Source organism: Hemicordylus capensis, chromosome 13, assembly GCF_027244095.1.
Source record: "Hemicordylus capensis ecotype Gifberg chromosome 13, rHemCap1.1.pri, whole genome shotgun sequence".
In the NCBI taxonomy this organism is placed as follows: Eukaryota; Metazoa; Chordata; class Lepidosauria; order Squamata; family Cordylidae; genus Hemicordylus; species Hemicordylus capensis.
The window spans coordinates 4,474,970-4,497,051 of NC_069669.1; the positions used below are offsets into that span (position 1 = coordinate 4,474,970).

At 51.0% G+C, this 22,082-nt stretch overlaps 2 protein-coding genes across 5 annotated transcripts in view; one reads left to right on the forward strand and one right to left on the reverse strand.

Moving 5' to 3' along the window:
* Window positions 1-1,619: 1,619 nt before the first annotated feature.
* NDE1 (nudE neurodevelopment protein 1) lies at window positions 1,620-19,041 on the forward strand. 2 transcript variants are annotated; one of them, XM_053276306.1, is made up of 9 exons: window positions 1,620-1,774; window positions 6,432-6,543; window positions 7,134-7,287; window positions 9,989-10,137; window positions 11,680-11,816; window positions 13,600-13,767; window positions 14,858-14,949; window positions 16,016-16,152; window positions 17,792-19,041. In XM_053276306.1, the coding sequence occupies exons 2-9, from the start codon at window positions 6,449-6,451 to the stop codon at window positions 17,883-17,885; spliced, it is 1,026 nt and encodes a 341-aa protein (XP_053132281.1). In that variant the 5' UTR covers window positions 1,620-1,774; window positions 6,432-6,448; the 3' UTR covers window positions 17,886-19,041. The 2 variants fall into 2 exon arrangements, with proteins under 2 accessions (XP_053132281.1, XP_053132280.1); XM_053276305.1 differs by having other exon boundaries at window positions 1,632-1,774; window positions 6,429-6,543.
* Window positions 19,042-19,788: 747 nt separating this feature from the next.
* MYH11 (myosin heavy chain 11) overlaps window positions 19,789-22,082 on the reverse strand; it is a 78,582-nt gene continuing 76,288 nt past the window's right edge. For 2 of the 3 annotated variants that reach the window (XM_053276302.1, XM_053276303.1), the window contains exon 40: window positions 19,789-20,480. In XM_053276302.1, the coding sequence (XP_053132277.1) occupies window positions 20,330-20,480 (151 nt within the window). In that variant the 3' untranslated portion in view covers window positions 19,789-20,329. The remainder of the gene's footprint in view (window positions 20,481-22,082) is intronic. The other variant, XM_053276304.1, reaches the window with a different exon arrangement.

Below are 22,082 nucleotides of genomic sequence, written 5' to 3' on the forward strand. Positions count from 1 at the left end.
GGGGTGACCTCATGCTGGAACAGGGCCCCCCCAGAGGAATTCAGATCATTCTGTGTGATGGAAATCGATAGCAATTATTTCCTGCGCGTCACAAGGGGTAGGACTAGGGAACCCCGCAAACCCCTCCCTACTCTGAGGTTCTCTGGAAGCCTCCTCCCCATGTCCAAGCTGCCTGCTACATCTGGCGAGGGCCTGATACCAGGCATCTGGCTGGACTGGTTGCCTGGCATGAGGGAGAAGAAGCCAGATGCCTGCTCCCCAGCCAATGACAGCCTCGCCCCCATTCATTAGGCCCAGATGGCTCATGCTGCAAACCAGCAATTTGTGGCCATGGGGTGCCTCACACTTCCTGAAGCAGGTGCCAGCCATGCCCAGTCACAGGGTGTTTGTTTGCACTCTGGATGTCTTCCGTGAGCCGGCAGTCAAGCATAGGAATGGTATGAAGCGAGTTGAGAGAGAGAGAGAGAGTATTTTCCTTCTCTTGGAAAACAGCTTTACCAAAAGCCCCATTCACATGTTATGACCAACGCTTGTCCAATCTGTGAACAGTGGCACTCTTTGGACTGGACTTCTGGGCAGAGGTCCTGGGGGAGGGCCTCCAAATGCTGGCCTGGGGGGGGGGCTCCAAATGCAGAGCATTCAAAATATGGGATCTCTCTGCAAGTCAGTAGGAAGCATCTTATTCAGAATCTAAAAATAAAAAGAGTTTCCAGCTTTCCCTGAGCATGTTCTGGTATAAAAAAAAATAGTGCATTGCAACTTATCTGGTGGTGGTGACAGGTGGTTGCTGCAGTAGCGGAGCGGGGGGGTGCGAGTTAAAGGGCTTTAAAAGAAAAACTCAGGTGAAAAACTTCCTTTTTCTCATCAGTGTTTATTGGCAGCTTCGAATTCACATTAAAGCCTGGCAGTAAAGCCTGCTGTCTGGGAAAGTGAGGTGAATGCTGGAGATTCCAGGGAGCCATCCCTACAGGCTTGGCAGCCATAGATTTGCCTGCCTGTCCCTGCCTTACAGGGTCCGTGACTGTATGGGTGACCATTGCATGAAGCAGGGTGCCAGACTGGACGGGCCCTTTGGATCCAGGGCTTTCTTCTTCATGTTCTTAGGGTGTCATCAGGTTTACTGAGCCGTGAACACGAAGCTCTTTATTGACGAAACTCCCAGGACGCCACTTTTGAACTTCTGTGGAATGTGAGATGTACACACAGAGCAACTTGGGACAGGGACCCGCTGATGCCCTCACATTATTCCTAAAGCAATGTGCGGGACTCTGATCGTTATTTTATTGTAAAAGTCACACTCAAGTCTTGTTTCAACCGTGCAATCCTTTTCACGACTACTCGGAAGTAAGTCCCACTGTGTTTTATGGCACTGACTCCCTCCGGAGTGTGTGACTTCGCACGTTGCTCGGCCGCTTCCTCTTGGATCGGGGCAGCTTTCCAGCTCCCCTCCCTGCCTCCCTGCCTCTTCGGCTGCCCCCGAAAACAATCCATCAGTTCCAAAGGGGCGAAAAAAGAAAAGAAACCCGCACCGCCAGAGAGAAAAAAGAAAGTAAGTTTCAACGTTCCAAAGAGTCGCGTTCCGCCGCGGGTGATTGGAGGAGCGCGTCGGGGCCTCGTGACCTGGCAGCCAATGGGGCGGCGCGAAGAGCCTGGCTGTGATGTTTCGGATGTGGGCCGGGGAGTCGTTGGAGGGTGCTTGATCCGAAGCGGATACGGAGCAGGAAGGGCGGGCGGCCGACCGACCGACGCGGGACCCTGGCTGCCGAGAGGAAGGGTGAGCCGCGTGTGTGCCCCGAGGCGGAAGCCCTAGAGACGCACTTGCTTGGGAGCCGGGCTCGCTGGAGCCGGTGGGACTGACTCCGGAGCAAGCGTGTTCAGGCTGGCGCTGGGATTTGGGGGGGCAGGAGATCTGGAAGTTTGGAGGAGAGCAGGAACGAGGGAGGAGGGGCTTCCACGTGCTTGGGAGGGTAGATCCCATCGTGCGTGAAAACGAGCCAGTAGGTCTCTCTCCCGCTGTGGTGGGTCCACTTGCCCCACCTCTCAGTTTTTGTAGCCTCCACTTGGCCCGTTTGGGGGTTCCAGTGCTTCCCCCCTTGCAATTTGCGGGGTGGGGACACAGACCCTTTGGGGAGGCGACAGTAGAGGGCTCCCTCTTTCCCCCAAGCCGCCCTCTGCTTACAGACCCATCACGTCCTTATATACCTCGCGTGAATTAACCCGGAGTAGCTGCCCTTCGCTGCTTTGTGCTCGTGGGCTTTGCGGAGGGTCAGAATCCTTACTCGAAGTGTGTTATCCTTCTGGTGAACATGAAGGTGCGCAACTAACCCGTGGTAGATCTGGGTTTGTGGTGTGTGCTTTATTCCAGTGGTTCTCAGACTTGTTGGGTCCCCAGATGTTGTTGGACTACAACTCCCATCATCCCTGGCCACAGGTGATGCAAGTTGTAGACTAAGGACATCTGGGGACCCAAGTCTGAGAACCTCTGATTTACTCAGTTCTTGCTACTGCTCTGTGAGGATGTTATGTCAAATAACACTAATAAGATGATGATGATGAAAGTTGTCCTAGAAGTAGCTGGGAATGTCTGGTCTCTTCTTATTGTGGTGCTGAGTCTTAGAGATTCCACCCTTACTTCTTGTGTGATTAAATAAATATTGTTATTTTTCCTCTTCCAACTTGTTTTATGTAATTAAAAAGCTTGCCAATGAGAGTAGATTATATGCCTCCTGTGACCTTCTTTATATCCTGTGCTGAACTTCTGTCGTATGGGACGTCAAATAGATTGGCAAACTTGGGGCCTCTTCAGAGAAAGCAGAACAGCTAATGTTCTGCTTTTAATGTTAATTGGGCTCTAGATCACAGCTTTCAAAATACCGGAATGGTCCTTTCTGAGCTGGGCCACCTCACTAGATTGCAGCTCACGCTTCCTGTGATGTCTTAAAAGACCCACGACTTATGAGGTGGTGCTTGAGGTGCTTTGAAACAGAGAAGCAATTAAAAAAAATGATTTTGGGTAGGAATCTTGAGGTGTAGAGAAGTTGCAGCTACCTCTGGGGCCTGGACCAAGTTAAACACAAACTTTCTCACTCCCTCTGTCGCAGCTTTTGGTCCCCACCTACCAAAACTTCCAGTTCCTCCATGACGCAGGGCTGGTTTTGTAACGTCTGTGATCAGCTGTTCTACTTAGAGAAAGGAAATTGGCCTGACTCATGGGCCTGTCTGGTCAGCCAAATACTCCTGGATCCAGCTGTGGTTTCCATCTTGAGAGGAATAACAATAAATCTCCAGCCAGACTGGCAGAAGTTGCTAGGAATCTTCGTGGTGAATGTATGGTCTGGGGTTTTCTAATTAAGGCCATTTCGACTTTGAGGGCACTTTGAGTTTAACCACAGTTAATTAGAAGCCCCACAGAAATCGCTTCCAGAGGAATGTGTTCAGGAGCGAGTGGTCGGTCAGATCAGCTGCTTCGAGGCTTCAAAATCCTGTCCTCTGATTGTGTATACACCAGCCAGGGTTTGCCAACTTTGGCACCCTAGATATGGTTGGACTACAATTCCCATAATCCCTCTGGGTGTTGTGGCTGTGGATGGTAGGAGTTGTAGTCCAACCACATCTGGGGAGCCAAACAAATTGGGGCAGAGTGAGCCAGAGCCACCCTTGGGAGTGACCACTAGCTCCAATGGCTTTCGGAGGGACTGTGGCCACTCTGTGGAGGACAAGAGGTCTGGTGTTGACTGTGGGTTGCAGTGGCTATGTAGAGCCTCAAGGATCAGGAGCAGTATACCTCTGAAAAGCAGGTGCCGCTGTGGATAAACAGGGAAGGCCTGTTGCCTTTTGAACCCTGCTTGTGGGTTTCCTGGAGGCATCTTGTGGAAACGGAAGGCTGGACTTGATGGGTGTTTGGTCTGACCCAGCTGGACTCTTTTGATGCTCTTGTGTGGCTGCTTTTGAGAAGAGCAAGGATCTAGACCTCAAGGTGCTGGATATACGAAGATGCCAGTGGTGCACTTAAAGCCCCCCACTCTGCCACTTCTTGCAAACTCCGAGCTTGTCTCAAGCGTGCCTGCATTCCAGAGGGCTGACGTCACTCTTGGCCTTCTCTTCCCCCTCGGAAATCCTTTCATGAGCTCTCCAGCTCTCCTCGTGGCTCTCCTGTGCCGCTGCTGCCGAAATCATCTGCTTGCTTCTGCCTGAAACGCTCCCATTTTATTCCATATCTTGAAATGCAGATAAGATCAGAGGTTTGTTTTGAAGTGGTTTAAGTTAGTTTCTAAAGTTGAGCGTTGCAGCTTTCTCTCTCCTCTTGAAAAGCAAGCTCAGTTCATGCGATCTTTTTGTTGCCAAATCATACAACAAACCTGTGGGGTGTTTCGCTCCTTGAAGCGGGGCAGGGATAAGAACATAGGAACAGCCCCGCGGGATCAGGCCCAAGGAAGCCCATCTAGTGCAGCACCCTGTTTCCCACAGTGGTCCACCAGATGCCGCTGGGAGCCACAGGCAGGAGTTGAGGGCATGCCCCTTCTCCTGCTGTTACTCCCCTGAAATTGGTCGTTGCAGTAAGTCACTAGGAAAGATGACTTCTGAAGCTACTATGTGTGTGTGTGTGTGTGTGTGTGTGTGTGTGTGTGTAAATAGGTGGAGAGGTTGGGGGACCAGATCTTGGGAGCAGATCGTGGGGTGAGGTGGGGGGGGTGCAGGAGGTTGCAGACGCACAGAGGGAAATGCTGAAAATCGCCCCTCCCTCTGTTGCGTGAGCAGAAGCGTTCGCCTCGGGATGCCAGATGCTGCTGGTTTGGGGGTTTTGGCTTTCATTTGAGCGTCATGCCGCACAGGAAACTGGTATCCAAATAAAGGAACCCATTCTGGGATAGTTTCCCCTGGAACAGTTTTGGGACGAAAATGGATCTCAGCTGGGTGTGCACATTTTTGAATGTGCAAGGTTGGGGCCTGCGTTCCTGAGAATCTGTTTATTTGGAAACAAGCTTATAGCCTTCATCATGGGGAGGAGAGCTGGTCTTGTGGTAGTGAGCATGGATTGTCCCCTCCGTAAGAGATTCCCCTCAGTGGAAGGGCACTGGATCGGCTGCATGCAGAAGGTCCCAGGTTCCGTCCTTGGCAGCATCTCCAGGTAGGCCTGGGAAAGACTCCTGCCTGGAACCTTGGAGAGCTGCTGCCAGTCAGTGTAGACACTTCTGAGCTAGGAGGACCAAGGCCCTGACTCGGGGTAAGGCAACTTCCTGTGTTGGGAGTGTGCTTGGAGATGTCCGGGAGATGCTTTGGTGTGTCGTGCCGCCCCCATCACAGCTTTCCAGCAGTGCGCCATTGGCTGCTTTGTGTCCCTCTATGCCTCTCTCGTGCCCCCAGACTCTGCAAAGATCCAGTCCTGGACTCCAGATTGCAATGCGCAAGCCCAAGCACAGCTGCTCGGTAAGGATGTGGCCACTTTCCACACTAGCGTGGCACTGGAAAGGCACTTGGGCTGATCAGAACTGTGGCTCTCTGTGATTAAGGACCCAGCATGTTGTGGTGTCGGCCACCTAATGGCAGAGCGGGGAAGTTACTTGCCTAGTGAGCCAGAGGTTGCTGGTTCGAATCCCCGCTGGGATGTTTCCCAGACTATGGGAAACACCTCTATTGGGCAGCAGTGATATAGGAAGATGCTGAAAGGCATTGTCTCATACTGTGCAGGAGATGGCAATCATGGTGTAGTGGTTAGAGTGCTGGACTAGGACCGGAGAGACCCGAGTTCAAATCCCCATTCAGCCATGATGCTTGCTGGGTGACTCTGGGCCAGTCACTTCGCACTCAGCAGACCAGAAATGTGTCATTGTTTCTCCTCCGCGCTTTGTGGGTCATGTCAATTGCACAGGTCATGTCAATTGCACAGGTCAATTGCCCACATCATGATGCGCGCTGCCTGGTCTTTCTCCAAGCCACTGCCTCTCCACCTGAACTACCTCACAGGGCTGTTGTGAAACAGGAGAGCCCTACAAAGGTCATCCTGCACTCTTTGGAGGAAAAATCAAGCAAGTGGAATCAGAGGCGCACTAACCCCTGGACCTCGGGGACCTGGTCCGGACCTCACGGGCTTGTGATGATCACAACTGTGCAGGTGTGCCTCACAGTTGCTTAAAGATGCTGGCCCAAATAATATATATACCATATGGCCTCAGTCTCTTGCCTGCTGCACCCGCTGAGGACAAGAGCCAGGCTTCTGAGTGTGTGCAGAGTTCTGCTCTGTACTTTTCCATGCCTTCCCATGGGTCCCTCACAGATGGGTGACCCTACTGAGATGTCTCGGTGGCTCCACCCTTGGGATCTATAGAGGGGGTCCTTGGTCAAGCATGCCTGATAATGGACATTGACGAAGACTCACGCAAGTAACAGAGATAAATAAACTGGAAAATTCTCATTGTATTCCCCCCCAGCAGCACAGGGGTGCTAGAGGATGTCTAGGATGAACGACGCCGAAAAAAGACAGTTCAGCTCGGTGGAAGAAGAGAGGAATTACTGGCAGGAAGTGGCAACGAAATACAAGCAATGGTAAAGCACGTGGGGTTTGAGATGGGGGTGATGAGTTCTGTGACCCCCTGTGGCTCACTTTGGAAAAGGGCTGCAGGCTCACGATAGTCTCCCAGTCATGAAATGGTGGGGAGAGAAGGGCACCCCCCATGAAATCAACTGGGATTTATATCATGGCTACAGGGAGAGCTGGTCTTGTGGTAGCAATCATGGAGTGTCCCCTTAGCTAAGAAGGGTCTGCTCTGGTTGCATATGAATGGGAGAGTGGAGTGTCAGCTAAAATCTTAGAAGCCAAAAGGGAGTCTTAACATAATTTCCAGGGTCTGGGGGTGAGAATTCAGGGACCCATATAAACTTCTTTCCCTTCCACATAGCTAGTTGAACAAAAACAAATAATGCAAAAACTTTCAGTGTGCAGAAAAACTTCAGTGGAGATTACAGAAAAAAACGGAGTTGCAGAACTCTGCTTTTCTGTGCAGAATCGGGATTTCCTGAGTGCAGAATCCTAAATTCCTTTTTAGCCCAAAGGCCTCGAAGTTTCTTTCTGCCCAGTGCCTGTTCAGGTTTGTGATGCTAATGGTGCTAATTCTCTGCCTGGCCCTGACCTTCAGCGCCGAGAACGCCCAGGAGGAGCTGCGGGAGTTTCAGGAAGGGAGCCGGGAGTACGAGGCTGAACTGGAGATGCAGCTGCAGCAGACAGAGTCCCGGAACAGAGACCTCCTGTCGGAGAACAACAGGCTTCGAGCAGAGATTGAGTCTATTAAGGTGAGGGAAGAGCAAAGTGGAACCTCCATGTTCAGAGGCTGTCTACCTCTGTATACCAGTTGCTGGGGGGCAAAAGCAGGAGAGAGCTTCTGCCTCCCTGCTTGCACTTCCTGGATTGGTTATATTTGTCATGGACTTGGGAGCTCTGGAAAATAGCCGAGAAGGAGGCCCTTTCCATGGCCCTCTGGACTTCAGCCTCTCTGCGAGGCGTGGGAAGGCCGAGAGAGTCCCTTCCCTCTTCCTGGTCTCACAGGTGCTCAGCCTGACTTGACCTTCAAGTCACTTCGCTTCTTTTTCTTCTTTTCTTTTCTTTTCTTTCTTTCCCTCCCTTGTCTTTACTCTTTAGAGCAGGGGTTCTCAACCTTGGGTCCCCAGATATTTGGTGGTTGTGGCAGGGATGATGGGAGTTGTAGTTCCAGCAGCATGATGGGAGTTGAAGTCTTTGGGTCTCAAACCCCAGCTTTAGGAATTGCTGCTTCAGGTTGCATTAGTGGGTTGTTTCCACTTCTTGTACAGCGCCTTGCCATTGGGAGCATTTCAGAAATAATGACGATACTGTAGGGGACCGGGGAAGTCTCTTGCAGCAATCAGTCTAGCAGGCAGATTCTAAAGTGTTGGGATTTTCAGAACCTGGGCAGAAGCTAGCCGGGGAAGATAACCTCGTCCCCAACAGCCCAGGATCGAGTGCAACTGCTTTGGAGAGAAGAAACACTTTGGGGGGAAAACATCTGCATCTGGTCCTTCCCGCGTTGCCAGGATCTTGACGAAGGCTCTTCCCACAAGAGACGAAGCCTCGTGACAATTGGCTCATTCATTCATGCGCGTTGAAGCGACGCCGTAGCAGCCGGGGAGGTGGGGGAGAACAGAGCCTCTTTTGATGCCCAGATCAGCTGATGGGGCGGGGGGGGGAGAGCTCTAGCCAGCCCCACGGGTCCAGGCCCCTCTGCTCCACTCAAGAGCGAGGCCAGAGATCGGGGTCGGCTTCTGAAGGTGCGCACGCTCTGAGGACGTGCAGTTTGGGTTGATGGCCCGGGAGCCCGCCAGGGCCACCCAGCGTGTCTTGTGGCACTGTACAAAGACCATGACACACACACACACACACACACACACACACACACACACACCCAACATTGGCAATGGACAAGGCTGGCCGCGTGCATTTGGAGCGTGTGTCCTGCCCGCAACGGTGCCCGGCTGGAATGTTTCGGGAAACGTTCAAGGGAAGCCAGGATGAAGTTTGGGGCAGGAGAAGCTCCTTTGTTGTGGGGCTAGCCTAATGTAGGGACATGAGAGAAAGCAATGCAGAGCCAGCCCTCCCGTGATGCACATCAGGGCTAAAACAAGAACAAGAACAAATTTATAGACTGCTTTTCAACAAAAGTTTCCGAAGTGGTTTACATAGAGAATTAAAAATAAAGATGTTATTTTAAAAATAAAAATAATTTTTATTTATTTTTATTTTTTAATTTTATTTGTTTTTTATTTATTTTATTTATTTATTACTCCCTGTCCCCAAAGGGCTCACCATCTAAAAAGAAACACAAGCTTGGCCACAGCCACTGGAGGGATGCTGTGCTGGGGGTGGAGAGGGCCACTTACTTTCCCCCCTGCTAAATAAAGAGAATCACCACTTTTAAAAGGTGCCTCTTTGCCCAGGTGGCCGTTGTGGTCAGCTTCCTGCACCGTGATCTGGTCAAAGGCGACCAGTTGGATGCTCCTGTTTGAGAGGTGAGGAATGCAGAGGCTGCAACAGAAGCCATTTGCACAAGGCCAGCCAGGGTTAGAGGTTTGGAAAACAAGACGGGAAACTTTGCCGTTCTAAGGCACAGCAACTTGAGTTGGTCCCTTTTAAGCACGAGGAATTTGACCACTGAGGAAGGCTCAGAGGTGCTCAGTTTGCCCATGAATCGGGGAGGTGAGAGCGCCCTGAGACAGCAGCCTTGGGTCCAGTGTTCCCTGCAAGAGGGATTCCGAGACGTTGTTGACTACAACTCCCATAATCCCCAGCCAAAGGCCATTGCAGATGGGAATGCTGGGAGTTGTAGTCAACAACATCTGAGAATCCCTCTTACAGGGAACACTGCTTCAGTCCCCAGATGTTGTTGGACTACAATTCCCATCATCCCCAGCCACAATGACTGAAGGCCCATCCTAAGGATTAGGAATTTGCTTTCAAAAAACAACTAAGAAAATTAAAGCCAGGAATTCTCACAGATCCTCTTGTACTAATTCCTGAAGGGTGTGATCACCAAACCCTTGAAAGCACACATTGGTTTGCCAGTTAGTTGATTGCTAACTGTTTAAGGCAACTTCTAGAGACTGTTATGCCATTGGGAGTAGGTGGACGTCTGGCTCTGGTTGGTATAGGGCAGGGGTTCTCAGGCTTCGGCCACTGTAGCAGGGATGATGGGTTTTGTATTCCCACAACATCTGAGGACCCAAGGTTGGGGACCCCTGGTATAAAGAATTGGGACTCTAAACCCCTTGCTGCTGTACTGCAAACACCCAGAGATGTGTGGGTTGATCCGGCTCTGCTCTCTTGCCTGCCTTCATTTGAAGGCTGTTGGGTTGGAGCACTCCCCTTCACCCACACAGTGCCTCCGAGTTTCCATTTGGTTACGCAGGCAGAAATTCAAGCTGGGCTTGCTGAGCAGTTGTGTGGCCAAGAGGCTGATTGTGCTGCTTCTCCTTCTGTGGCTAGGAAAAGATCACAGCCCAGCACTCCGAAGGCTACCAGCAAATCTCCACCCTGGAGGAAGAGCTGGCCCAGACGAGAGCCATCAAAGACCAGCTGCAGAAGTACATCCGGGAACTGGAGCAATCCAACGACGACCTGGAAAGAGCCAAGAGGTAGCCTCCCGCCTGCGCTTTTCCCTCTGGTTAAAGGGGGCAGATCTTGAGATATGTCGGCAGTGGCTTCTCTCGCAGCCCAGATAGCACCACTTCAGTCTAGGTTTAAGTACTCTGCATGTCTGGATCTTTTTTTTTTTTTTTAAGATGCTGCCTTCTGAGTCAGACCCTTGGCCTGTCTCATTCAGTATTGTCAACACTGACTGGCAGCAGCTCACCAGAGTTTCAGGTAGGGAAGAGTCTTTCCCAGCCCTACCTGGAGATGCTGCCAGGGATTGAACCTGGGGCCTTCTGCAGGCAAAGCAGGGGCCCTTGCACTGGGTTCTTGCCCCATCCCCCTTAGCTAAGCAGGGTCTGCCCTGGTTGCATATGAAAGGGAGACTTGATGTGTGAGCACTGTAAGATATTCCACTCAAGGGGATAGAGCCACTGCTCTGGGGAGAGCAGAAGGTCCCAAGTTCCCTCCCTGGAGGCATCTCCAAGATAGGGCTGAGAGAGAGACTCCTGCCTGCAACCTTGGAAAAGCTGCTGCCAGTCTGTGAAGACAATACTGAGCTAGATAGACCAAGGGTCTGACTCAGTTCCTATGTGAGCTTCCTATGTTCCTTTGTAAGGTAATTTGGGCACCTGGACTGCCCAGCCGTGAGGCACCCCCAGACCTCCATGGGGGCGGGCCACCCCGCTCTGCTTTTTTTTTTTTTTTTTTTTGGTCTTACCATGGGTGGGGGTGGGGCAGAGCAGAGCAGAGCAGTCCATTTCCCTTCTCCCCTGGCAGTGGTGGGGTGGGAGCAAGAGAGACGCTTGCCCCATCCATTTAGGCCAGCATCTTTAAGCAGCTGCGAGGCACACCTGCACAGTTGTGATCATCACAGGCCCGTGAGGTCCAGGGGTTAGTGCGCCTCTGATTCCCCTTGCTTGCTTTTTCCTCCAAAGAGTGCAGGGTGGCCTCTGTAGGGCTCTCCTGTTTCACAACAGCCCTGTGAGGTAGTTCAGGCGGAGAGGCAGTGGCTTGGAGAAAGACCAGGCAGCGCGCATCATGATGTGGGTGATCAGCTGTGCAATTGACGTGACCCACAAAGCGCGGAGGAGCAAATAGGACACCTGTCCAGTCTGCTCTTTTTATTTCGGTTCATCTCCAGCCTGGCTTAGTGCGAGGGGGTCCCCAAACGTCGTTAAGCTGCAATGCCCATAACCCCCAGCCACAATAGCTAGAAGCGATTGTAGCTGGGGATGATGGGAGCTGTAGTCCGACTTCATCATCTGGGGACCCAGAGTTGGGAATAGATTGTTGGACTCGGAGCAGGCCGCCTGGGTTCAGATCTCTGCCCAGCAGTGAAGCCCGCTGGGTCAGCTTCAGCCAGGCTTGTTCTCTCTCAGCTCAACCTTACCCCACAGGATTGTTGTGAAGAGAGCACGAAGGCCGTGCTGCACACTGGATTGAAATGGGGAAGTTATTTTTCATTCACTCTCCACCACCCTGCTGTGGCTCTCAGTTCAGGCGGCTGTCTCTACCCCCCTGGTATTTCTGCCTCTTCTCTTCAGGGCCACGATCATGTCCCTGGAGGATTTTGAACAGCGACTGAATCAGGCCATTGAAAGGAACGCCTTCCTGGAGAGCGAGCTGGACGAGAAGGAGAATCTCCTGGAATCGGTGCAGCGCCTGAAAGACGAAGCCAGAGGTTGGCCTGGGGGCGGGGGGCGGGGGGGCGGTCTGCCTCGAGCTCTCCCGGGCTCCAAAACCCATCTAGCACTTGCCAGCCAGCGTGCCTCTTCCACAGCTTGAGAAGCAACTAAAAAGTCACGCTAACAACCGAGAGGGTATTTTAAGAGAGAGCGGTTGGTCTTGACGGGATAACTTGGGTGAGCTCGTTGCATGGGAAACAGTGTGGAATGCAGTAGGGAGGTGGTCTGGCTGCCTCGTGGCCCCAGACGATATTTGGTCCAGTACAGTGTTTCTCGGTGGGTTCAGTACTTGGGATTTTGCATGTCTGTGGTTGGGGAAGAGGCGGCCGACCTTGGCATACGCGGCCGAAGAGAGGACCCCCATGGAACTCATGTGTCCGTGGCTTGGGGTCCCAGTCTGGTTGGCTTCGGCCGTTCTTGTCAAGGGGAATCCGGCAAGGATTCCTCTTGATAAGTCAAGGGCTTGGGTTGGAGGGGGGCAAGGGGGAAGGAGGCAGCAGCAGTGGCATGGATGGTGGCAGCGGCAGCAGTGGTGGGGACTCCTTCTGCCTCCCCGTCTGCCTCCCAAATGACCGTGTGGGCCAGTCTGCAGCCCATTTTAGGCCCATGCACACACACATGCAGAGAGGCTCCAAATTGGCCTGTGCAGTCATTGGGGAGGCAGGTGGGGAGGGAGGAGGAGTCCCCCCTATCGCTGCTGCCATCCCTGCCGCACAGCGGTGGTTTTAAAAGGGAGGGTGTCCCCGCCCCGGTTGTTGGCCGTTTTCTGGCCAACTGGGAACCAAAACCCCCAATCCCCATTGCTCCAGTGCATTGATATTCATGGATTCCATATCTGCGGTTCTAGAGCGGAATGGAACCCCTGCGAATAGCGAGGTTTTCCTGTACATAAACACAACGTGCTGTGGGCAACCATGATGATCCCCAAAGAATCCAATGTGGACACATCTTATATAGAGCACGTAAACGCTATTTGATTATTATAAAATGTATGCCATTACTCACTAAAAGTCTAAGAAAAGCAAAATTGACAGAATCCTACAAATCTCCTATGTTGCACAAATGCTAGTATCCTTTGGACCTTGCTGGACAATGCTAGTATCCGTTGGACCTTGGGTACAACATACAAGCATTTGTACAACATAAGAATTTTGTAGGATTTTGTCAATTTTGCTTTTCTTAGGTTTTTATTTAGTAATGGTATACATTTTATAATTGTAAATAATGGTGTTTACATGCTTTAAATTTTTTTTTTGATGATTTCTGTATAATATTTATATAGAGTAAGTATTGGATTCTTTTGGGACTATCATTGGTGTTTGTGAACCCATAGAATATTGTTTTTGTGTACGCATAGTGCTTAAGAACTAGAACTGCAAACCAGTGTCCCCAGTTTCCATCTGGCCTCTGCCACAAATCCACAGAATGGCCTTAGGCCAGTTACTCTCTCCCAGCCTCTGCTGCAATATGAGAGACAATATTCACTCACCTGGCAGAGTTGTGGTAAACCTTGCATCCAGATAATACATGATGGTTATCCTCTGAATGCAGATCTGCATTTCTGGCAGGGCTGGGAGAAACTCCTGCCTGAAAACTTGGAGAACTGCTGCCAGATGGTGCTGAGCTAGATGGACCAAGGGTCTGACTCGGTATAAAGCAGCTTCCTACACATACACTCTTGATGGGACAACTCTGTGCCATGCAGTGCAGTCGAGGGCTGTTCGCCTCCTGACAGAACCAAATGGTGACCTCGTGTGACCTCTTCTTTCTCCTTTTTAGATTTGCGACAAGAACTGGCTGTACAGCAGAAGCAGGAGAAGCCCAAGTCCCCCGTGGAAGCGGAGAAAATGGACACAGCCGTACAAGCCACTCCGTCTGGGCCTCCAACCCCTGCAGCCCACAGGGGGCCTAGTATCGGAATAAGTACCCCGGCAACATTCAGACGAGGTGAGAGGACCATTCTCTGCCACCACACACCGCATCACTCCTGAGATTGCAGGTCCCCCAGAGCAGAGCTCTGCTGCATCATCAACCACAGCAGCAACAACAAATATTTATATACTGCTTTTCAACAAAAGTTTCCAAAGTGGTTTACACAGAGAATTAATAAATAAATAAGATGGCTCCCTGTCCCCCAAGGGCTCACAGTCTAAAAAGAAACATCAGATAGACGCCAGCAACAGTCACTGGAGAGATGCTGTGCTGGGGTGGAGAGGGCCAGTTACTCTCCCCCAGCTCAATACATAAAATCACCACGTTAAAAGGTGCCTCTTTGCCCAGTTAGCAAGGACATCCAGGGCCAGTTCCTCCCTGTGTGAGCGGTTAAAGTGGTAGCCCTGTATTTGAATGGAGTTTAAATAACAATTATGGATTGGAAAGTCAATCGTTTGTAGATTGGTGGTTCCCAACCTGCGGTCCTTGGACTGCTGGTGATCTGCAAGTGGTGGGGAGGAGAATGTGGCAATCCTATCAACCCTCTCATTAAGCAAGAGTTCTCTTTTCCCACTGGAAGGCCTCCTGCAGGCCACTGTCCTGTGATGAGTGCAATCTGTTTGTGAGTGAGCAGAATAAATTGTTAGAAATAGCTGCATTTTAAATACACCTTGATATACAAGTTTGACTCCCATCAGCCGTAGTCTCTGTTCAAAAGGGTTAAGACAGCTTGCTTATGTGGTACACAAAGCTTTCAGTGGCAATGAAGTGGTCCACGTCTAGGAAAAGCTTGGCAGCTGCTGGTGTAAATCACTGCGGAGGCTTTGCAGGACGGGAAAGAAGCCAGAAGCCCTGTGGCTAGGACTGCCCTGTGACTTCTGTGAACGTGGAAAGGGTCAGCAAGAGGAAAATGGCTTCGGAAAGGCTAGAAGGCCGTGCCCGCATATTTTCAAAGCGTTGAGATGGAGAGGCTTGTTGCTCGAACACCAACACAAATAATCGGAAACCTGCACTCATTTCTCTGCTTCAGCTTTGTGTCTGTGAAGCACAACTGGTCTTTGTTCTAAATTCTTAAGTGTGTAAACAAAATATCCTTTTTCTGAAGGCTTTGACGACGGCTACAGCACGACGCCTCTCACGCCAGCAGCCCGAATATCCGCGCTTAACATCGTGGGAGATCTGCTTCGGAAAGTCGGGGTGAGACGGAAATATTGGCTTGGCTTTGGTTGGAAGTTGTGGGATGGTGAAAGATGAGCTCCCCGAACTCTTGGCACAAAGGGCAGGGCACGCCACGGGGTGGAAAACTCAGTGCAGGACAACAACTAGGTTTTTAGTGGCTTCTGGTCCAAATTCAAGGTACTAGTCCTTGTTGATAAAGCCACAGTTGTCCTGGGTCCATGGCCTCCTCTCATTTGGCCCCTCCAATCAACATCCCACGTCCTGGTTCTGCTTTCCATCTGAGATGGGGCCATCTTGATCTGGCACCATGATAGTGGCAATGCCCTCTCTCCAGGGCAACTTGTTTTGGTCCCCTCACTGCTCAGGTCTTGTTGGGTGTTGATGGCCCGACTCTTTCAGAAGGCTTTGTGAGGGCTGCTTTCCCTTTGCTGCTGCTGACAACTGTGGTGTGTCTTGTCTGTTTTATTGCTGTGTGAATTGTTTGATCTCACTGGTAGGAATTGTGCCTTGCAGAGGCCATTTTTAATTGAACAAATGGTGCTTGTATGACTCCCTATTTGTGTGAAATCTGCACATTTTAAATTGTTTTTTAGCAACATAGGAAGCCGCCTCCTACTGAGTCAGACCCTTGGTCCACCAAGCTTAATATTGTCTACACTGGCTAGCAGCAGCTCTCCTAGGTTTCAGGGTTCTGTTCTTCTCACAGAAGTGGTTTTTTGGGGAGCAGGCGGGGGGTTGTCTTATGAAAAGATTTTTCTGTCTTTATTGCAGTGTGAGCGTATATGTGGGTAGTTTATTTCAGTTTCCAACATCCCTCCTGGAAGACACGCAAAGTAGAATTCAAGAACTATTAGAAAAGTAGGATAATATGGTGGAATTCTAGCTCATCCCTTGTAAATGTGGGAACTGTGTGTGCCATTCAGAGCTGTAAAACTTCAAACCCCCTGCCTGTTCTGGCATTCCTGTGGGGATTTTAGAGGCAAATAGCTGTTCCTTTTGGGATTGAAAACTGAGACGCACTTGAATTTGAATAGAGATCTACATATCAGGCGGTATAAAATTATGATAAATAAATTTCTTCTAGGCTCTGGAATCCAAGCTGGCGTCCTGTCGAAACTTTGTGTATGACCAAGCTCCATACCGAAGTGCCTTGCCCACCCCGGTCTGCTTGGGCAGAGATGCCTTCGAGAGACGGCTGAGCGGCCCTTACGTTTCCCAAGGGTGAGTGAATATCGATTTGGCCGTCGGAAGCTGCTTCATCTGGAATCAGGCCCTTGGTCCATTTAATTCAGGATTGTCTCCCCTGACGGGCAGTCGTGGGGCTGCCATGGCTTCAAGTGTGGCAAAAATCAAGTGTGTGGGCTGGCTGAGTTGGACGCTGCATAATTCTGATAGTGGAGGGGGGCGAGGGGGGGGGTCCCTGGTTCAAGTTGAACTCCACTCTTGCATAGCAAAGAATCCTCGCTGATTATAACACAGACCAATATCGCTCGCATGCCAGAGAGAGAGAAACAAGCTGTTACATCACCGGGCCGGGCCTGTTGACGCATTTTGGTGAGTTGCATAACTGCAGCCACCTCCCTGCCCCGACTGCTTTTCTTCCGTCCCATTAAACTTTCCAGTGCGTGTTTTTGTTTTTTAATTGGATGTCTTGCCCAAATCCTACTTCGTGCTCCCATCCAAAGAGTTTTGCAGGATCAGACCCAGTTGGTCCACCCTGGTCTTCTATCAGGCTTGCTTCCCATGAGGACACCTGCTTGGCCACTGTGGGATGTGGGATGCTGGACAAGGTGGACCAGCTTGGTCTGAGCCTGCAGTAGTACTTGGACAGTGGCCTTCCCCTGTGGTGGCTGCCCCTCAGTCATTGGTATTCGGAGACACATGAGCCATTGAAAGACTCCTCCTCCATCTCCAGTTCCCTTCTAAATCCCTTTAAGCCAGGGACTGACATCGTCATTTTGTGGCAGGGAGTTCCCTAAATCAAATGTTTGCCTTGTTTGAATAAGTCCTTTCCCCTCTTCTCTCCTGAATCTCCTGCCCATCGATTTTTTTTATTGATGCTGCTCATCCATCCTGGAGTCTCTCTTTTTCTAAATTTTTCTAGGACACACAAGTTCTTAAAACTCTCCAGAATTAAAATTCTAGGGCTCTCAGTGCATCTAAGGAGAGGAAAGGGCGATGCAAGACGAGGCAGGTGTTTGGCAGCACGGCCTTGACGTCTGAGGAAGGCTGAGGGCAGACAAAAGGCCAATGTTATGCTCTCTTGTCTTGTCAGCAGCTGAAATGTATGGGGGAAACGGGAATTCGGAGACTGGGCTGGGATGGATGGTGCGGAAGATTAACATTTCAACCGCACCCACTTTGAGCATGGCTCCAACCAATTTCTGCTTGACCAATTTCCAGCAGAAACATTTCTGCCTCTCTGTTTTGAAGATTTTTGTCAACACAATGAGGACTAGGACCCTGTTTGGTGTGATGTTCTTCCGACACTTCATTTATTTTATTTTTACATTTATATCCCGCTCTTCCTCCAAGGAGCCCAGACAAAAATGGCGCATCCATTTGGTGTAAAAATGGTGCATCCATTTTAAACCATGTATCCATTTACATGGTTATGTTTATCCTCACAGCAACCCTGTGAGGTAGGTTAGGCTGAGAGATACATGACTGGCCCAGAGTCACCCAGTGAGTTTCATGGCTGAATGGGGATTTGAACTCGGGTCTCTCCGGTCCTACTCCAACACTCTAACCACTGCACCACACTAGCTGGAACCCTGGCCCCTTCTTGCACTGTTGCTTTATGTTGTCCTTATTCTTAACTGCGTGTGAGTTCATACAAGCCCCTCTTGGTTCTTTACAGGCTGGTGAAGCGGCTGGAGTTAGGGGCCCGACCCCCAAGCCTCACCGGGCCAGGCGGCCTGCCTCCCCAGGGAGTCGTCCAGATGCTTCTCTGAACCGTCCTCCTTTTTATGGACACTCACTGCCGCTTCGTGTTTTCGTCTGTTTCTAATGGAATACTAACACCCGGCTTGCCTGTGAGATCGGGAGGCTGGTGGACAAGAGACCTCTGGCAAGGCCGGGGCAAGGCAAGAGAATAACCCGCCTCCCGTCCCACCTGGCTGGGGTTTATGGGAGGTGCAGAATTGGGCCAGGCACTGGGAAGCTGCAGGGATTTGTCTTCCCACCAATAAGGATGGACTGAACTCGTTATAAATAAAAATGCCAGCTGCTGTTCCGGCATATGATGGCCAGCCAGAAGATGCCTTTTCGGCCAGCATCCGTGTGCCTCTGAGCCCACCTTGGGACGCAGCATTGTGAATCCAGTTGTGTGACCCCAACTGCGGAGAGAGTGGCTGTTTGAGGCGTTTACCGGAGCTCGTTTCAAAGCTGCCAGGCCTCCGTGTGGCTCCAGAGAAAAGCGTGACAATATTCTGCCACTCGTTGTCTTTAGAGGACGGAGATATTGGTCCTGATTTTAACGCACAGCTGGCTAGAGCCTACCTGACAGTTGTTTTTTATCTTCAGAGGACTTTCATCCGGGTTGCTGGCAGAGCATTCTCTTGATCCCAAGCGCCTTCTGTTAAGTGCCTTCTGCCGCCGGGGTGAGCCCACCCACCACCCGCTTCTCCCCTGACAGTGGCTAGAGGATGGGGGGGGGGTGTTAACTGTAGGCAAACTGGCTTGAAGCCAACTGCAAGGTTTTTAAAAATGAGGAAGTGTCCCTGTTTTTTGTACACGCATAGGAAACCATCTCTGAGGCAATCATGTTGCGCTCATGTTTTAGTTCTGGAGTTCTTAATACCAAGTCATAACTCAGCTGTGTTTTGAAGCAGCAGCATTTGTGCTGCATTGTACAAATGAAGATTGAAGCAGCAGAGACTTCTGGATTTGGGGGCGTACACAGTCCTACCCAGGCTGAGCGGGAAACGTCTTGAGTGACATCACTCCCGTCACATCTCAGCCTGGGTAGGGGTTCGTGCTCTCTGCCTTCTGCCACCTTGTCTATGTTCTTCGGGGACAAAGAAACCAGTGTCCAGTTTTGATCTTGCAAAGGTGTGAAACGGGCTGCTGTGTAGCCAGTGCGTGAAATAAACGGGAAACTAATTTCTGGTTGGCGTTTCTTGATGGCTGTTGTGCAGAGGGATAGGATTGGGGGGGTCTAGCGGTGGGGGCACACTCCTGTGGATTAGGATTTGTTGATGCTGCGGGGAGGGAAAGTAACTGCAGTACCCCTATTGGTGCCTTTCTGTGCGCCACTACTGCCACAAGAGACGGCCATGACCACCACCAGCTTTGATGGCTTAACATGTCCTATTTGCAGTTTAAACTTACTGCTACTAAAGTACAGTTATCCCTCACTAACCATGAGGGTTACGTTCTTATAAAACCCCGTGGTTGGCAGATTCGCAGTTGGAGAGGCATTGAAGTAAATGGAAAACAGGGTTAAGGGGACTGTGATCACTGGAAAATAAAGGGGGAAATACCCCCCCAACCATTAAACATAACCCCAAATCCTGTAATATTCAAGTCACCAAGAGGAATGAACAGATCGAACCTCTGGAAATATATGAATTCCAAAATAATAACTCAAAAGGCGCTTTATATCGGCAAGGGTCACCAAGAGAAATGAGCAGATCAAACCTCTGAACCCCGCAAAATCACTAAACCCCCTCCCCATGACTCAAATTCCTTGCCAACCATGGATACTTGGGTTGTGATGGGTGAGACCGGACACAATTTCCCATTTGTGGATACTGAAAACCACAGCTGGCAAGGGCTGGCTGTGTGACAAAGGCAGCATCTCTTCTCCATCCTGGACAGATGACCCAAGGACACGCCCATGGACTCCAGATCGGCTCCAGTGATTTTATAAACCTTTATTAGTGTGTGTTAAGCACAAAATTAATCTAAAACCATTAACAGTTGATTTATTGCTCCTCTCCCCCCCCCATTAAAAAATCTAGTGACAAAGGAAGGCACTTGGAACTGGTGAACTCTGTGCAGTTTTAGTGGAGAGTGCCGCATTCAGACACAAACACCAACAGAAACCGAGCAGGAAGGTAAAAGGAAGGGCTAAGGAGAAGGGGGCGGGGCGGGCCAGTGGATAGGAGTGTGTAAAAGAACCAGGGCTGTTGCGATGACCACACCACAATTTGCGTTTCTCCCTCGGTGAAGTACAATCTCTTTGGAATAATTTCTGGGAAAGGATCCCGCCGTGGCTAAGGGTGCCAATGTGTACACTGGAGAAAAAAGACTGCTGTGTTCTTACCGATGCCCTAAGGTGGGTGTATGAGGCTTTGGAGTCAAGGGGGCTTATGGCACTTAAAACGGACTGCCCCCTGCCCCCCCAGCTTGTTTCTTGGCTGCAGCGTTTAAATGTGCAAGCGTGGCGGTGTCTTTAGTCACCAGCTTTGGTTCCGTTGTAATCCCCGTCTCTGGCGTCCACGTCCTCCTCCATCCCCTCCGTGGCGTTCTCCATCGGCCGCCGGCCGCCACCCATGCCTCCTGACCGGCGTGGGGGGGCGAAGGAGGTGGTCTCATTCCCCCGCCTGCAGTTAGAAAGAAGCGAGACAGGTGGGTGGGCTGGAGAGTGCCGTGTGCCTCAGACGAGGATGGAAAGGCTGAGAAAGGGGGTGGGGAGGGAAGGAAAGTGCAAGCCAGCCCTCATATGCTGGTCTCCTTGCTGCAGGACAGAGGCTCTTTGGAAAGGAGAAAAACCTGGCTGCTCCCAGTCTTCACGCCATGGCCCTGCTTGCTACAGTTCTCCTCCACGGGCAGGTGGGGCTGCTTGGTCAGGTGTAAAAGGAAATGGCGTGCTGGAGAGAAGAACTTAGGGAGTCTCCAGCAGGGGTTCCCTGCCTGTGGCCCTCCAGATGTTGCTGAACTACAACTCCCATCACCCTCCGCCTCAATTTACATTGGAAGATATCCCCCTCCCCCCCCTTAGGGAATGGAGCCATTCTGGGAAGAGAATCTAGGTTCAAAGATCCCTCCCTGGCAGCATCTCCAAGATAGGACTGAGAGAGATTCCTGCCTGCAACCTTGGAGGAGCTGCTGCCAGTCTGTGAAGTCAATACTGAGCAAGATAGACCAACGGTCTGACTCAGTATATGGCAGCTTCCTATGTTCCTAATGAGGACCACAGGTAGGGAATCCTTGCCCTACAGGCTTAAATCAGTAGCTACACTAGTCCAGCCTCCAGCTTCTCATAGCGGCCAACTGGATGCCTCTGACAAGCCCACCAGCTGGAACATTCACTCTCTGAGATGGTAGCGATGGCCAAGATTTGGGCCTGGCTCCAAAGGTGCCTGAACCAGCCGTGGCTTCCCCTGTGCCTGCTGAAAAGAGAAAAGACTGTGAGGGTGGCTAAGGATGCAGTTGCAAGGAAGGACTTGGAGCGTCTTTCTCAAAATACAGGGGAGGCAGCCAGCAACAAAGCCAAGCACTGGATTGCAAAAGAGGATCTACAAATATTACAGAAGGTGAGCCCGTCAGCTGCTTTGGGAGGATGAGTTTTGGGGCGATGGAAGAAGCGTGCAGTGCCAAGGAAGCGGCAGCTTTGAGCATGAGCAGCTCCATTGAGGGGGGTCTGCAGAACCCTCTTTCAGTGTTGCTTGTGCAAAGGGGGCAGAAATCGGGAGATGATGGCAAGAGCCACCGATTATAAATCCAAGAATTAAGACTTGCTTAATTGAGGGTCTAGCTCTTAGGATGGAATTTTGCCTGGCGACTTTTTTGGAGTGCCAGATACAGTGTTATGTAGGTCAGATGTCACACCAGCCCGTCCAACTGCAGAATACTCTCTTGTGTATTCTGATGATGAGCCTTGATGACTTAGGGCTGTGCACGGAACCATTTTCATCAAGGCGCTGATGAGCCTTGATGACTTAGGGCTGGGCACGGAACCATTTTCGGTGGTTTGGTTTCAATTCAAACCGAACGGCTGGTCTGCAAACTGGGTTGGTCGAACTGGCCGGGGGTTTGGCCCATTCAATCAAACCAGTCTGAGGGGCTATGCTTGTAAAGGGGAACCTGTCTTCTAAGGGAGGCCAGAGGGGGGGTGGTACCGGCCAGAGGGCACCTTACCGCTCGTAGCATGGCCTGTGTGGTTAAGAACAGCCCTGCTGGATCAGGCCCAAGGAGGCCCATCT

What these genes read in the sequence shown, in the direction of transcription:
- NDE1 (XM_053276306.1), top strand. Translation starts at nt 6,449, where the DNA reads ATGTCTAGGATGAACGACGCCGAAAAAAGACAGTTCAGCTCGGTGGAA. An exon ending in CCCGGCAACATTCAGACGAG is followed by an intron (nt 13,768 to 14,857) that starts GTGAGAGGACCA and finishes CTTTTTCTGAAG; the next exon opens with GCTTTGACGACGGCTACAGC. An exon ending in GGCCCTTACGTTTCCCAAGG is followed by an intron (nt 16,153 to 17,791) that starts GTGAGTGAATAT and finishes GGTTCTTTACAG; the next exon opens with GCTGGTGAAGCGGCTGGAGT.